This window comes from Triturus cristatus, chromosome 5_2, assembly GCF_964204655.1.
Source record: "Triturus cristatus chromosome 5_2, aTriCri1.1, whole genome shotgun sequence".
Taxonomy (NCBI): domain Eukaryota; kingdom Metazoa; phylum Chordata; class Amphibia; order Caudata; family Salamandridae; genus Triturus; species Triturus cristatus.
In genome coordinates this window covers 73,857,184-73,871,509 of record NC_140588.1, presented here as the reverse complement: position 1 = coordinate 73,871,509, position 14,326 = coordinate 73,857,184, and the positions used below count along the sequence as shown (strand labels likewise).

Genomic DNA, 14,326 nt, shown 5'->3' with positions numbered 1-14,326 from the left:
CGTGCCCATGTGCAGAAAAAGTCTAGGATTGTGTCCCTCCGACAGACACCATATGCAGATACTGTGGGGTGTGTCATACCTGCATCATCTTCCCCATCAGCATCTCAGGGCCCCCACACTGTTTGGGGTGACATAGCTGCGCAACCTCTCCACAGCTCATAACTCAATCAGTAACGGACAATGGCTTGCGGTGCACTGAGTCACTGGCACCTGGAGTGCTGAGCAGGGTATAAGGACGATGATGGCATCCACGACAGGTCTGGGCAACTCCGACCACCATTTCGACTCTGGCAGATGGCTGTTGGAGGTGGTCCTTGCGGTGGTGGCGTGTGACTCCTACGGTGATGCCACGTCCGGGCCAGTCAGGACTCGATTTGATGTGTGACCCATGGTTGGATGCTGTTGGGCCCAGAGGCTGCATACAGCCCAGGGCCGCAGAGAAATGGCATTGATGACCCCCAGGCCAACGCTTCAGGGGCCTTCCAATATCTCAGAAGAAGGGGTCCCGGACCTGACCAGAATATAGTTAGTGGCCCCGGATGCACAGCGGCCGGTACAGGCACCCAGCCATGGGACGGTGACTTGCGGTGCAGTCAGATGGGCCATGCGACCTGAGCGGGTCACCATCAATGTCCGAGATGTATGTTGCGGAGGGTATCGTGGGACGGTGGAAGGTGTCCTCCAGGGCATGACGCCGAAAAGTTTGATTTTATCCGGAAGCAGCAAATGGAGGAGTGGAATGCGACAGCCTCGTTGCCACCAACAATTAGGTATCAGCTACATGAGGATGAAAACTGCCCCCTAGTCCATATGCTCAGAAGCCACCAAACTTCGACCAGAGAGTGTCCATGATTGTCGGGGAACAGACTTAGTGGCACTGGGGCTGAGAGGGGATGCAGTCTGCGATGATGCCGGTACGCTGATATGAACTCAGCCATTGCAAATTGAAGACTCTGTGACCTACTGGACTGCAGCCTAGGCCGGAGGCAGCGGTCAGCAGTGTCCCACAGCTGTGTGTCGTTGGCTGGCGAGGCACAGAGTTAGTGACACAAGGGCAGTTGTGGGTAGTGTCTGATCACCTCCGTATCGATGATCTTGTTCCCTCCGGACTGCAACGCGTCATCCTCTTACGCTTCTCCGTGCGTGCGATGACATGTATTCTGCCTTTTGAATGTCCGATGTTCAAATGTGTGACCTACCTGACCCTGGTGTAGGCCTGAGGCAGCGGTCAGCATGGCCCATTCACCGAGTGTCGCCAGCATAGGTTGGATGGCCCCACCGGCCAGCGCAGTTCAGGTTCAGTGGCACCACATATTCGGACACCTCCGTGTATGTGACCCGGGTTTAGTCCGGACTGAGCCGCATCTTCCTCTCACTCCTCTCCGTGCGACCACTGGTGTGGACTCTGCCATTTGTGATTTGCACTGCACCTAAGTGCTGGATGTGGGACCTACTGGTCCGCAGGGTAGTCCTGGTCCCGCATCCACGTATTGCCGGCTGTCGTTGAACAGGGTTAGTGGCACCACATGTCGCTGGCTGGCGTTGAACAGGGTTAGTGGCACCACGTGTCGCCGGCTGGCGTTGAACAGGGTTAGTGGCACCACTTGTCGCAAGAAGCCCATATGGAACTATGCCTCACTGATCGAAGGGAATCTGGTGCTGTTGCCGGTGTCATGACTCAGGACACAGTTTCATGCATGGGACCTACTGGGCCGAGGTGTAGGCCTGAGGCAGCAGTAGAGTATGTCAACGAAAAAGGACTCAAGCGGGCCCGTGTCGTGGAGGCCAGGATGGTCTGAGAAGGCTGCCAAGGTCACGGGACTCTGGCCTGGAGCTTGAGTCGGAACATGGTGGGCCCTCCTTGACACACGCCGGTGTCGGCAGGTGATCAGTGAGGCCTGGCTGCGCAGGGGCAGGCCTTACGGGTTCGTGGTCCGGCAGGCGCACAGCGTCGCAGGCAACTCCGCTCTAGAGGATGGCGTCGGCCACGTGGTGGGGTGAGAGGCGCCGCCCTGGCAGAGATGTTGGGATTTCCGGAAGAGGACCACGGCCAGAACTACGTGCTACTTATTCACACCCCTACGCTGGCGTGGCGTACGTCAGGCCCTCCCACTGCAGTCATGCTTATGGGGGGCGTAGCAGGCAAGATTTCCACGAGGTCCCCCACTGGCTGTGGTGACATGGTTGTGTCCACTGTCCACTACACTCCATACACCAGAGGTGTATGTCGCCATGGATATGGGTGTGTGCTGCATACTGCGGTCTGTCCAGCACATCTCCGCCACTCTTGGCATTGTGTACTTTCCCAATCATGGTACTACTGCCTCCTTCACACATGCCTGTTTGCCACTTCTCCACGCATTCGGCTGTTGTGTGGCTGAGGTGCCATGCAGTTGATAGATCATGGTCACGGCTTGGCCAGGTAACCATTGTGAGTTGTTCTTTCGTGTCTGGTGTGTGGTCATGCTGTTGTGTATGTTGGTAGTGATTTTGTGACGTGTGCATTGCCAGAGTTGTGAGTTGCATGGTTGTTGAGTTGAGGTGAGTAGGGTGTCCAGTTGAAACTTGCCATGGGGCTGTGCATTTCCATTGTTGCCATACTGTGTAGGCTGGTTGCTGATGGACTGTCGGAGGGTGAAGGAATCATGCACAGTGGCAGGGTATTTGGAGGCGACATTGTTGGAGGTTCCACGGTGTTCTGTTGTTGCCTGCACATTGATGTGAGACGTGTGCTTCCTGTTGCGGTGATTGTGTGCTTTGTCACCAGGGGGCACAGGTGGGACATGTGTGCTGTGGATTGCACCCAACACGTGCGTGCATCCTGCTATGGGGTATGGTCCTTGCTTTGTCTCCTGCAGATCCTGCGCATTGTGTTGGACGTATGGGGACTGGGGTACCAGGGTGATGGTGATGTCCAGGACAGGTGTGGGGGACTTGGATGTGGCTAGCTGTGAGACTCCTCTGACTCTTGCGGGTATTGTTGTGGGGTTCCAGGGGCGAACAGGTGCAGCCAATCCAGCAGCTTGGTGTGGGGTGGGATGTTGGTTGTCCGCTGTGTTGGTGCCGTAGGCCTGTTAGGCGATGATGGTCAGTATGCATAGGATGGTTGTCCCTTTCAGCCTGTAGTGGACGGTGACATTATCAGATATTGGGTCTGTGAGGCTGGTACATTTCCTGGGGGTCCGCTGTCTTTGTCTGCTCTGCCTCTGTGGTTGTCCGGGGAAGGGAGTGTTCCGGGTGTGGGGTGGGGTTCTGGGGTGGTGTCGGTGTGTGTTGTGGCCCTCTTGGGTGTCCGGGCCACATGATGAGTGGCTCTTTGGTATCTGTTGCACTTCCGATGTGGCACTGGGCTGTGCTCCCTTTTGTGGTGCCGGCTGCCGTCCGACTTAACACCAGGTCGGAGCAGGTGTAGATTTCCTGGTGCTAACGTGCCTTATTGCCTGTTTTGTGTTTTTATCGCCGATCTGTCTGGTCATTGAGAATGGTGAGGAGTAGTGTGGTCGCGGCTTTTGGCACAGGAACGCCCACTCTGCATCTCATTAACGAGAGTTACGGGGGTCATCTGTGGCAATGTTTTTTTGTGGCTGCTATCACAGGTAAACTGATGCTGTGGGCTGTTAGCACCAGCTTGTGAATGGGGAGGTACATTTATCACGACTTTGGCTGCGATACAGTGCTGTTAATTCGGCGATAGCTCCTTGTGAATATGGCCCACGGTATTTTCTTTAACGTTCGCATCCTCAATATTTTTTTGAGCTGTGTACCTTATTTAAGCACTTTCACAAATAATCACAAAATTACAATTGGCGCACCTGACCATTCCTCTTTGTGCTCGGCAGAGAGGCCAAGGATTGGATGAGTATGTATTCCGAACCCCTTTGTGAACGCAGACAGGCCCTGTGAGAACTCCGCCCCGCGTTCGGCCTGAACTCCACAGCTCTCAATAGTGGCATACCAACAACGTGAACTCACAGGGCTGCATAGGAAAGACTCTTTTCACAATACGTAGTAGACATGCGTAATGCGTCGCATGAAAAAAAAATACAGAAACATACCATCGTAGAAAAATCAAATACTCCTAGGAAATAATGAGCAAGTAAAACACGAAATGTAAATGAGAACACTATCGCCCTTCCGAGACTTAAAGGCAGTGTCTGTTTTTGCTGACTGCAGCTGTCGACGACAGTGGTGGGGAGCAAGCCGGGACCAGGACATTTACAGATGTGGCAACATCCCTACCAGGCCGCCGTCCTCGCGACGCCACTGACATTCAGGGACATACAGGTGAGGAGATATTGTAATATAATGCAGTCCAATCCAATTGTAGATACGTGAATTTATACCAGCAGCACAGCGATGCGGCTTACAAAAAAGGCAACCATCGATCAGCTGGAGTGCCCTCTATATTCCATGACTCAAAATGTTCATGAATTACAGAAGGGAGCCCAAAGTACAACACCGGCATGAGATGTTTATGGTAAAAAATACAACAGCTATGTTCACAGAGGCAGTGGGGAGAGGGGTGTGAGAGTTAAGTTCACAGAGGTCGTGGGGAGAGGGGTGTGAGAGTTATGTTCACAGAGGTCGGTTGAGAAAAAGACTACAGAAAGACAGATGGGGAAAGATAGGTCAGAAGGGTGAAACAGGTAGGAGATGTGACAGAGACAGATGAGAAGAGACAACTAAGAGAGGCAGAAATAGACAGGGAGACAGGGTAATAAGGTTGGAAGAAACATCAGGGGAGCTGGTGAGAAAGAGACATCCGTCATAGGAGGGAGAGCAAGAGACTTTTCAGAGAGGGAGAATAGGAGAAAATAATAAGACAGGTGATAAAAAGAGACTAGTATGAGAGCGCTTAGGGAATTTGAGAGGGGCAATAGACAGGTTAGAACTGGCTGAAAAGTGGGAAGTGTGGACATGTGAGTTGTACTTGATATAGAGATAGCCAGAGGTGAAAAACAGACATGAGCAGGGATGAGCCAAACATGGAAAACTCATGAGACAGAAGTGAGAGAGAGAGAGAGGCAGATGAGATAGGTACAAGGGAGCTCGAGACATCTGAGAGATATATTACATGTAAGAGACACGATAAAGAGAGATTGTTTGGGGAGTTAGAGATGGAGAGTAGGAGGCAGGTGTAAGACAGGTGATAAAAAGACAGACCTAGGAGGGAGAGACGTCAGAGAAAAGAGGTGAGCTGAGAAAGAGAGGGGTTATAAAGAGACTATCTAATTACGAAGAAACATCTGGGAAAGTAGGGAGGGTGCACATGTGTGAAGTAGATGATCAAGAGAGAGCTGAGGGTGAGAAGGTAAAAGGGATGTGATAAAGAGATGAAGACAGGTGAGAGACAGCTGAGAGCAAATGAGATGTGAGAGAGTTGATAAAGAGACAGATGAGAAAGAGACAGCCAAGAGAAAAGAGGTGAGAAAGAAACCGTAGAGAGAAATGATAAGAAGGAAATAGGTATGCAGTAGAGAAGCAGGCAACCTAGAGCAGAGGGGGTTATGTGAGAAGTACAGAAAGGTGATAAGGAGACAGACTATGAGAAAGAAACAGTTGTGAAAGAGAGATGTTCGAGAGGGGCCGCACAAATGTTCAAGTGACAGAAAAAGGAGAGATGGATGTTGATCAGTTGGAAGAGATAGATGGAAGAGAGCAAAATGGCAGGAGAGAGCAAGTGAGGGCAGGGCAATGAAAGTAGGATGAGAGACAGAGCAAAAAAGGGGAGAAAACCAAGACCTGACAGGAGAGATTTGAGAGACAGAAGAGAGATGAGAGACAAGCAAGACAAAATGGACTTGGGAGGAAAAGGGAAATTTAACCAGCTAGTAGCTGAGTGGAAAGAAGCCAGAGCAAAGAAACAAGGGGGATGAAAATAGGCATGTTCATAATCTGACACAGTAAGGCAGTTGCATTTTCTTCTAGTATGAGATGATGGGCATGCGGTGTGCACTAACCTATGAAACTAGGGGGCAGAGTCCATGGGTATCTTTTATGCAATCTGGGATACTCACCCGATTACACACAATATGATCTCTCAAGTACTAGAGTACAGCAGTGAAAAACAAAGCACGGAATTCCAACCGCTGCTCCGTCTCAATTCTGGTGGACTGGCCAGCCTTTGATGGTATACCTGGATGGAACTCTCATTAACTGCACAATGTATCATCAGCATTAGGGTGCTGGCAAACGGGCAAGGATTTCTCTCATTTCCTGGGCATATTAAGAGCAGGCCCTTCAAGCATCAGTTGCCGCTACTGTAACATGTAAATACCCTGGGAAATGGATGAAAGAAACAATTGCATGTTCCTGATGCACTTCCTGGGCACTTCAATCATCCATCCCCTGATCCATCCTAATAATCTGCATTTAGTCCTTCGCAAAATGATGGGCATATGTTATAGAAACATGTTTTGCAGAAAGTTTTTGGCACATCCTTTGCAGTCTGGCTAAATAAATTGTTTGGGCATTAACATTTTCTTAACGTTTTTAGAGTTTATCCATTACAACAGCTTAGGTGGATGAAGCGTGTGAGCAGGCGGCACTTAATTCTGGACCCCTTGAGGTGATCAGACGTCATTTTCACATCAGACCCTCTGTGATCCGCCTAGGCTACCTTACATTCAGGGAGCGTGTGAGAGCACCTTCGCAGTGCAACAGTAAATACTAGACATTGGTCCTACTTCTAAAAGCATTCCCTTTTGAGGAATTAATACGATATAGCACATGCATTGGCAGATTTTGTGTGTAACCATCACATCCTGCCGGAACAAAGCAGGATGGCTAAATACATCAATCTTGCCAAATACAGCCTCATTCCAGGCTAATTACGTTTGAATTTAAAGTGTTCCACAGCACAGACTCTAACCATAGTCTCCTTTCACAAGTACGTCTGCACAAGCCTTCAAATGTCTACTCAAAATTGCATTTGTTCTAATAGCTTAGATATCTGCCTTTGAACATTCTCCCTCACCAACACAAAGCCATCTACTGCCTTATGGAGTTCACTGGGGCTCTACCATTGCCCTTCTCACTTTCATCCATCAAAGGATAACTTCAATCAAGATCTATAAATATTGACTTCTGCCAATACATGATGTTCACTGACTAGAACTACACCACAACTATAAAAAATCTGTAACTATTGTAAGTTAGTTGTATCAGTATGTAGCCAACCAATCAAGATGTGTGTGCCATCAACCTCTCTTTAAGTAACCTCCTCCACTGTTTGTCACTCATGCATTTAAATTTAATTGTGCTCTCCTCAATTCACCTTGACATGACTTGACCCGCTCACACCTTAATTAAGATCCTTTGGCCTTGTTTCTTTTGAGTACTTCAGCACAGGTAGAGATTTGAACTATTTTGCTAAGGGCCCTAAAGTATCTAGGAATTTCAGAGTAACATTCAAAGATATTGACTTTATGCTAATCTGCTGATTGGCTGCATTTATATTCTTACATGGGGTGATTAAAAAAAATGTTAGAGCATATATTAGAAGAACATGCAGTACTTACCATAAACATTTCCAGTTAAATCCTTCATAAAGTTTTCAACCAGGCTTTTGGGGAAGAGTGTTGTCCCAACATTATCAAGGTATGTAATATCTAAGGAGGGAACAAACAAAAGAAATAAGAATAATCTCACCTTCATTAAGAGATTTGAATTCTGTTATGGTAGCAGAAGCATTTTTTAAATTATGACCACCTACTAACTAATGCTGAGATATACAGTAGTAACTTAAATATATATATATTCACTGAAAAAACCATAGGTTTCAGGCCTGATATAGTTAGGAATCAGCATTTAAAAAACCTTAGAAATTCACTGAAAAAACAATAGGTTTTAGGGGTGTTATAGTTAGCCGGACATTTCCCTTGAAAAAAAACATTGAAATTCCTCCGATATAGTTAGTTGTACTAACTACATCTCGCACGCCCGCAATCCACTGCTGATGATGTCACATATTACATCATTCATGACATGGTCAGTGACATCACTAATGACATCTCAAATGGCATCACTGATGAGATCCCTGATGACATCATCCAGTGAATGTGGTTTGGTTTGTTATTTAAATATGTATTATATATATATATATATATATATATATATATATATTACCTACTGGCGGTCGCCAGTAGGTAGTTATAGTTAGGACCCCTTTTCCATAGGAAATCCGCAACATTCTATTTTGAATAACTTTGGCGCCGGTCGACGAATCCTCGCGAAATTTTCAAAATAGGTGGGGCGCTACGCTCCGCTCCTACCCTGAAAGTCTCGGGGGGATTCGTCAAGCGGGGGCTGAGATAAAAGGGGGGTCCCAAAACGCGTTTTTCCCATGCATTTTTCCATAGGACCTTTAGACACAGCTACAGCCCGAACGGCTGAACAGAATTACTTGAAATTTGGCAGAGAGGTAGTCCTCAGGTCAAGGAAGTGCCTTTTGTAGGTTTGGTGTAAATCTGTTCAGTAGATTCTGAGAAAATAGCCTTTAAATCAATATATATATCTGAGCCAGCTTACGGTGCGCTTACGGTGCGCTTACCGTACGCGTACGGTGGCGTGCGCGAGCGCGATTTTGATTGGCTCTTAGATCTTAGTAAACATTCGAATCGGTCGAAACCAGGAAGCAGCGGCCGCCATTTTCTCTCTCGCCCTCTGAGTTGGGCAGCAAAAATGAAGCCCAAAAATGTCTAAAGGGGCAGTTTCTTGAGATCCTAACCACCCAGCATTGATATAAGGGTCCCCAAACAACCCCCAAGCCCAAAAAAAAAATGTTTTTGTTTTTCTGAAATTCGCCGATTACGCTTACCGTACGCGTACGGTAAAAATTTATAAAAAAAAAAAATATCCACATATTCCCACCCCGTGTGCAAATGGTGCCCGAAGGGTAACATTTATGCATGGCATATTACACTTGTAAAATTAATAAAGAATACATTTCACAAAGATGCGCATAATATGTCCCCCATGTGCGCACGGTGCGCGAAGCGCATCGTGCGTACATGGCCCATCCCGCATAACGTGGGCACGCGGTGCGCGCAGCGCACCGCGTGACCACCGTGCGTGCACGGCACTAACTGCGTAAAGTGGGCGCGCGGTGCGCGAAGCCCACCGCATGCTCACTGTGCGCGCACGGTGCCCGAAGCACACCGTGCGCGCACGGAACGAACTGCGTTAACTGGGCGCGCACGCCACGAATGGCGTAAAGTAACTTAGCATTTAAAAAACCGTACAAATTCACTGAAAAAACCATAGGTTTCACACACGTTATAGTTAGGAATTAGCATTTAAAAAACCTTGCAAATTCACTGAAAAAACCATAGGTTTCACACATGTTATAGTTAGCTGTACATTTCACTCGTAAAAAACCAATGAAATTCCCCCGTTATAGTTAGTGCAGGCAACTATAACTCACGCAACCGCAATCTTCTGCTGATGACAGATGTGTTTTTATGAAAAAAAAATATTTGTAATATATGTATAGCTAAAATTTAATGGAAGAAGACATGGGCAAATAAGTGTCAAAATACAGTATTAGCATCAGCAGAGGATTGCGGTCGCGTGAGTTATAGTTGCCTGCACTAACTATAACGGGGGAATTTCATTGGTTTTTTACGAGTGAAATGTACAGCTAACTATAACATGTGTGAAACCTATGGTTTTTTCAGTGAATTTGCAAGGTTTTTTAAATGCTAATTCCTAACTATAACGTGTGTGAAACCTATGGTTTTTTCAGTGAATATATATATATATATATATATATATATATAGCAATTTGCATTGAAGAATGAGTGGATATATAAATATAAATATCTGGATGGAGGATTTAGTAGCAGTGTGATTGACTGTTTACTTGACTAACTTATAGTGTCTCACTAAATATATTGGATAGTGACTAAACTGTGTGAATATCTGTATCACTTTGTAAGTTGTTGTGTAAACTGCTGCACCAGTTGGTTACTAGCTACGTGAATGTCTATATTATTGATTGATTAGTTAACTGAGTATTTGTATGGGAGAGTGAATGTGTGTGTGGTTCGGTGGAGGGTGTGTGACTGCCCAAAGATGTGTGAATAGTTGATTCAGTAGGTATATGAAGTTAAAACTACATGTTATAACAGTTGTTTGGGTGAGTGAATATCTTTATGGTTGTGGTGATGAGCCAATACATGTCTCAATGGTACATGTCCAACAAACTAGGAAAATAAAAGCCAGTGTATGTGTCAGTTGTTGTATATAAATAAGTATATATATGACTCAGTGATTGTATGAGTGACTGTATGGATAACTGTATACTTGTAATAGTGTTTTTATAACACACTAAGTATGATTTATTAACTATATGAATAGATGAAGTGGTGTTTTTATAAGTGTATAGGTAAGTAAAAGTAAGTATGATACATTGTTTGCATAAGTGAGTAGGATGACTTCATAAGTGATTAGGATTTGTGCAGGTGTGTAATGTCGATATAGGTGTATAAGTGATAGTGTTCTTTTGATCATTGACAGCATGTATGAGTGTATCTATAGGTAAGTGATTAGATGTGTGTATAGATCTAGGAATCACTGAGTGGGTGTATAGAAACCTGTATTGGTGTGTCAATGGTTTTAAATCTGGCACTCTGTATTTTACAGTGAGTGATGAAAGGTTATACTAGTGTATGATGAGGTGTATCTGATTGTCACGTGGATGATGCCATCAGTGATGTCATCAGTGATGTCATTTGAGATGTCATCAGTGATGTCACTGACCATGTCATGAATGATGTAATATGTGACATCATCAGCAGCGGATTGCGGGCGCGCGAGATGTAGTTAGTACAACTAACTATGTTGGAGGAATTTCAATGGTTTTGTTCGAGTGAAATGTCCAGCTAACTATAACACCCCTAAAACCTATAGTTTTTTCAGTGAATTTCTAAGGTTTTTTAAATGCTAATTCCTAACTATATCAGGCCTGAAACCTATGGTTTTTTCAGTGAATTTCAAAGGTTTTTTAAATGCTAATTCCTAACTATATCAGACCTGAAACCTATGGTTTTTTCAGTGAATTTCAAAGGTTTTGTAAATGACAATTTTTAATGTATTAATTGTTATACAGATTTTTTTTATACTGATTTACTATATTTTTTAAACTATTTATTTTTAGATCTTTTTTTTAAATTACATTATACATTACAATACAAAATATACTTTCTCAGAATGAATTACTTTAGGTTAAATACTTGGCAAATAGGCAACAGACTTTTAAGTACAGTAATTACAGTTGTTGCAATGGGCAACACAATTTTAAACACAAAGCAACATTGAGCTCAATGTGAATTTCTAGTTAAATGCAATTAGTTACTTTATGGATTACTTTTCTAACCACGGGACTGGATCCTAGATTCAGTCCTTGGACATCTCCTGTAAACAGTTGAGTAAAAGCGTTTTGGTTACAGTAGTAATTTTTAAGGAATATTATTGTATTTTAAAAGTTGACACTTAGAACATTTTTCACATAGAATCACCAATGTTATCCTATGGCAGAAAATTCACTTAGCAGGTAAGTAGTGTTATCGTTACTTTTTCTTACTCAGTGGTGGATCCTGGGTCCAGCACTGGCCAACCTCCTATAAACAGTTGAAAGAATGTGTTTAAGTCATACAGGCGATTTTTTAGGAATATTTTTAGTTTGTGAAAATAGACACTTAGAAAATTTTCTGCTGAAAACCACACAATGGATTCCTATGGAAGGAAATACAAGTTACTGGTAAGTACGCTTAGAATTACTTTTCAGGGTCAGTGCTGGTCTAAAAGATGCAGCCCTGGGTTCTCTCCTGATAACAGGTGAGTAAATCGGAATTCGTAGTTCGGCTGGTTTTAGAGGAATATTTGTACGTTTCAAAAATGGCCACTGAAAATGTTCTGCTGAAAACCACACAATGGATTCCTATGGAAGGAAATACAAGTTACTGGTAAGTACGCTTAGAATTACTTTTCAGGGTCAGTGCTGGTCTAAAAGATGCAGCCCTGGGTCCTCTCCTGATAACGGGTGAGTAAATCGGAATTCGTAGTTCGGCTGATTTTAGAGGAATATTTGTACGTTTCAAAAATGGACACTGAAAATGTTCTGCTGAAAACCACACAATGGATTCCTATGGAAGGAAATATAAGTTACTGGTAAGTACGCTTAGAATTACTTTTCAGGGTCAGTGCTGGTCTAAAAGATGCAGCCCTGGGTTCTCTCCTGATAACAGGTGAGTAAATCGGAATTCGTAGTTCGGCTGATTTTAGAGGAATATTTGTACGTTTCCAAAATGGACACTGAAAATGTTCTCCTGAAAACCACACAATGGATTCCTATGGAATGAAATACAAGTTACTGGTAAGTACGCTTAGAATTACTTTTCAGGGTCAGTGCTGGTCTAAAAGATGCACCCCTGGGTTCTCTCCTGATAACAGGTGAGTAAATCGGAATTCGTAGTTCGGCTGATTTTAGAGGAATATTTGTACGTTTCAAAAATGGACACAGAAAATTTTCTGGTGAAAACCACACAATGGATTCCTATGGTAGGAAATACAAGTTACTGGTAAGTACGCTTAGAATTACTTTTCAGGGTCAGTGCTTGTCTAAAAGATGCAGCCCTGGGTTCTCTCCTGATAACAGGTGAGTAAATCGGAATTCGTAGTTCGGCTGGTTTTAGAGGAATATTTGTACGTTTCAAAAATGGCCACTGAAAATGTTCTGCTGAAAACCACACAATGGATTCCTATGGAAGGAAATACAAGTTACTGGTAAGTACGCTTAGAATTACTTTTCAGGGTCAGTGCTGGTCTAAAAGATGCAGCCCTGGGTCCTCTCCTGATAACAGGTGAGTACATCGGAATTCGTAGTTCGGCTGATTTTAGAGGAATATTTGTACGTTTCAAAAATGGACACTGAAAATGTTCTGCTGAAAACCACACAATGGATTCCTATGGAAGGAAATACAAGTTACTGGTAAGTACGCTTAGAATTACTTTTCAGGGTCAGTGCTGGTCTAAAAGATGCAGCCCTGGGTTCTCTCCTGATAACAGGTGAGTAAATCGCAATTCGTAGTTCGGCTGATTTTAGAGGAATATTTGTACAATGGTAAAGGAAGGGGGCGGGGCCTGAGGTGACGTGTGCAAACACGCCCTGTGGCGCATTTTAAGTTGGGGAATTTATTCCTCTTCAATCCTGCGGTCCCCTGGGGGCCAACTAGCCCACCAGGTACCTCCAGTATGCATCAGGGAGCTGCGTTGCAGAGAGGTGTTCAGAGGCCACGCCCCTTTTTATAACACTCTGCAGCGCAGCTCCGTGGCGCTTCCTGGAGGTACCTGGTGGGCTAGTTGGCCCCTAGGGGACCTCTGGATTGAAGAGGAATTAATTCCCCAACTTAAAACGCGCCACAGGGCGTGTTTGCACACATATCACCTCAGGCCCCGCCCCCTACCTTCACCACTGTGCAAACGTGCCCCGTGGCATGTTTTAAGTTGGGGGATTAAGTCCCCTTGAATTGTGAGGTCCCCTAGCGGCGCGAATCTCGCCGATTTATTATTTATTTATTTTTATTCTTTTTTTGGCCCTGGGGGTCCTTGTGGGACCCCCTGAGCCGGCCTAGGGGGTCAGGGTGTTTCTACCCTGCCCCCTTGTCGCGTTTTGTGCCTTTTTTTTTTTGGTTTTCTTGTGCCTCGGTTCTACCAAGGCACAAGATGGCTGCCAACACTTTCTGATTCAGAATGTTGGCAGCCAATTAGCATTCAGCTCGTGCTCGGGAGGGTTCAGGGAGGGTGCGGGGAGGGTGCGCCGATCCTCCGAGGCCATAGATATATATATACTTTTAACTCTAATTTTCTCAGGAACTACTGAACGGATTTACACCATTTAAGCAAAAGGCACGAGTCTGAACTGAGGACTACTTCTTTGCCAAATTTGGTGTAATTCCGTTCAGCAGTTCGGGCTGTAGCTGCGTCAACAGGTCCTATGGGAAAATGCATGAGGAAAACGCATTTAGGGACCCCCCTTTTTTCTCGGCCCCCGCTTGACATATCACTGTGAAATTTTCAGGATAGGAGCGGACCGGAGCTGGCCAAAAGTTTGGAAAAGTTCGCGAAGATTCGTCAATCGGCGCTAACGTTATTTCAAATAGAATGTTGCGGATTTCCTAACTATATCTACCTACTGGCGACCGCCAGTAGGATATATATATATATATATATATATATATATATATATATCACTGAAAAAACCATAGGTTTCACACATGTTATAGTTAGCGGAAATTTTACTGATAAAAAAACAGTGAAATTCCCC

The 14,326-nt window shown here is 44.9% G+C and overlaps 1 protein-coding gene across 4 annotated transcripts in view; it reads right to left on the bottom strand.

The window, feature by feature from the left end:
* LOC146822680 (molybdenum cofactor sulfurase-like) overlaps window positions 1-14,326 on the bottom strand; it is a 496,467-nt gene that overhangs the window by 355,398 nt on the left and 126,743 nt on the right. For all 4 annotated transcript variants that reach the window (XM_085606870.1, XM_085606869.1, XM_085606868.1 and 1 more), the window contains exon 2: window positions 7,521-7,610. In XM_085606870.1, the coding sequence (XP_085462996.1) occupies window positions 7,521-7,548 (28 nt within the window). In that variant the 5' untranslated portion in view covers window positions 7,549-7,610. The remainder of the gene's footprint in view (window positions 1-7,520; window positions 7,611-14,326) is intronic.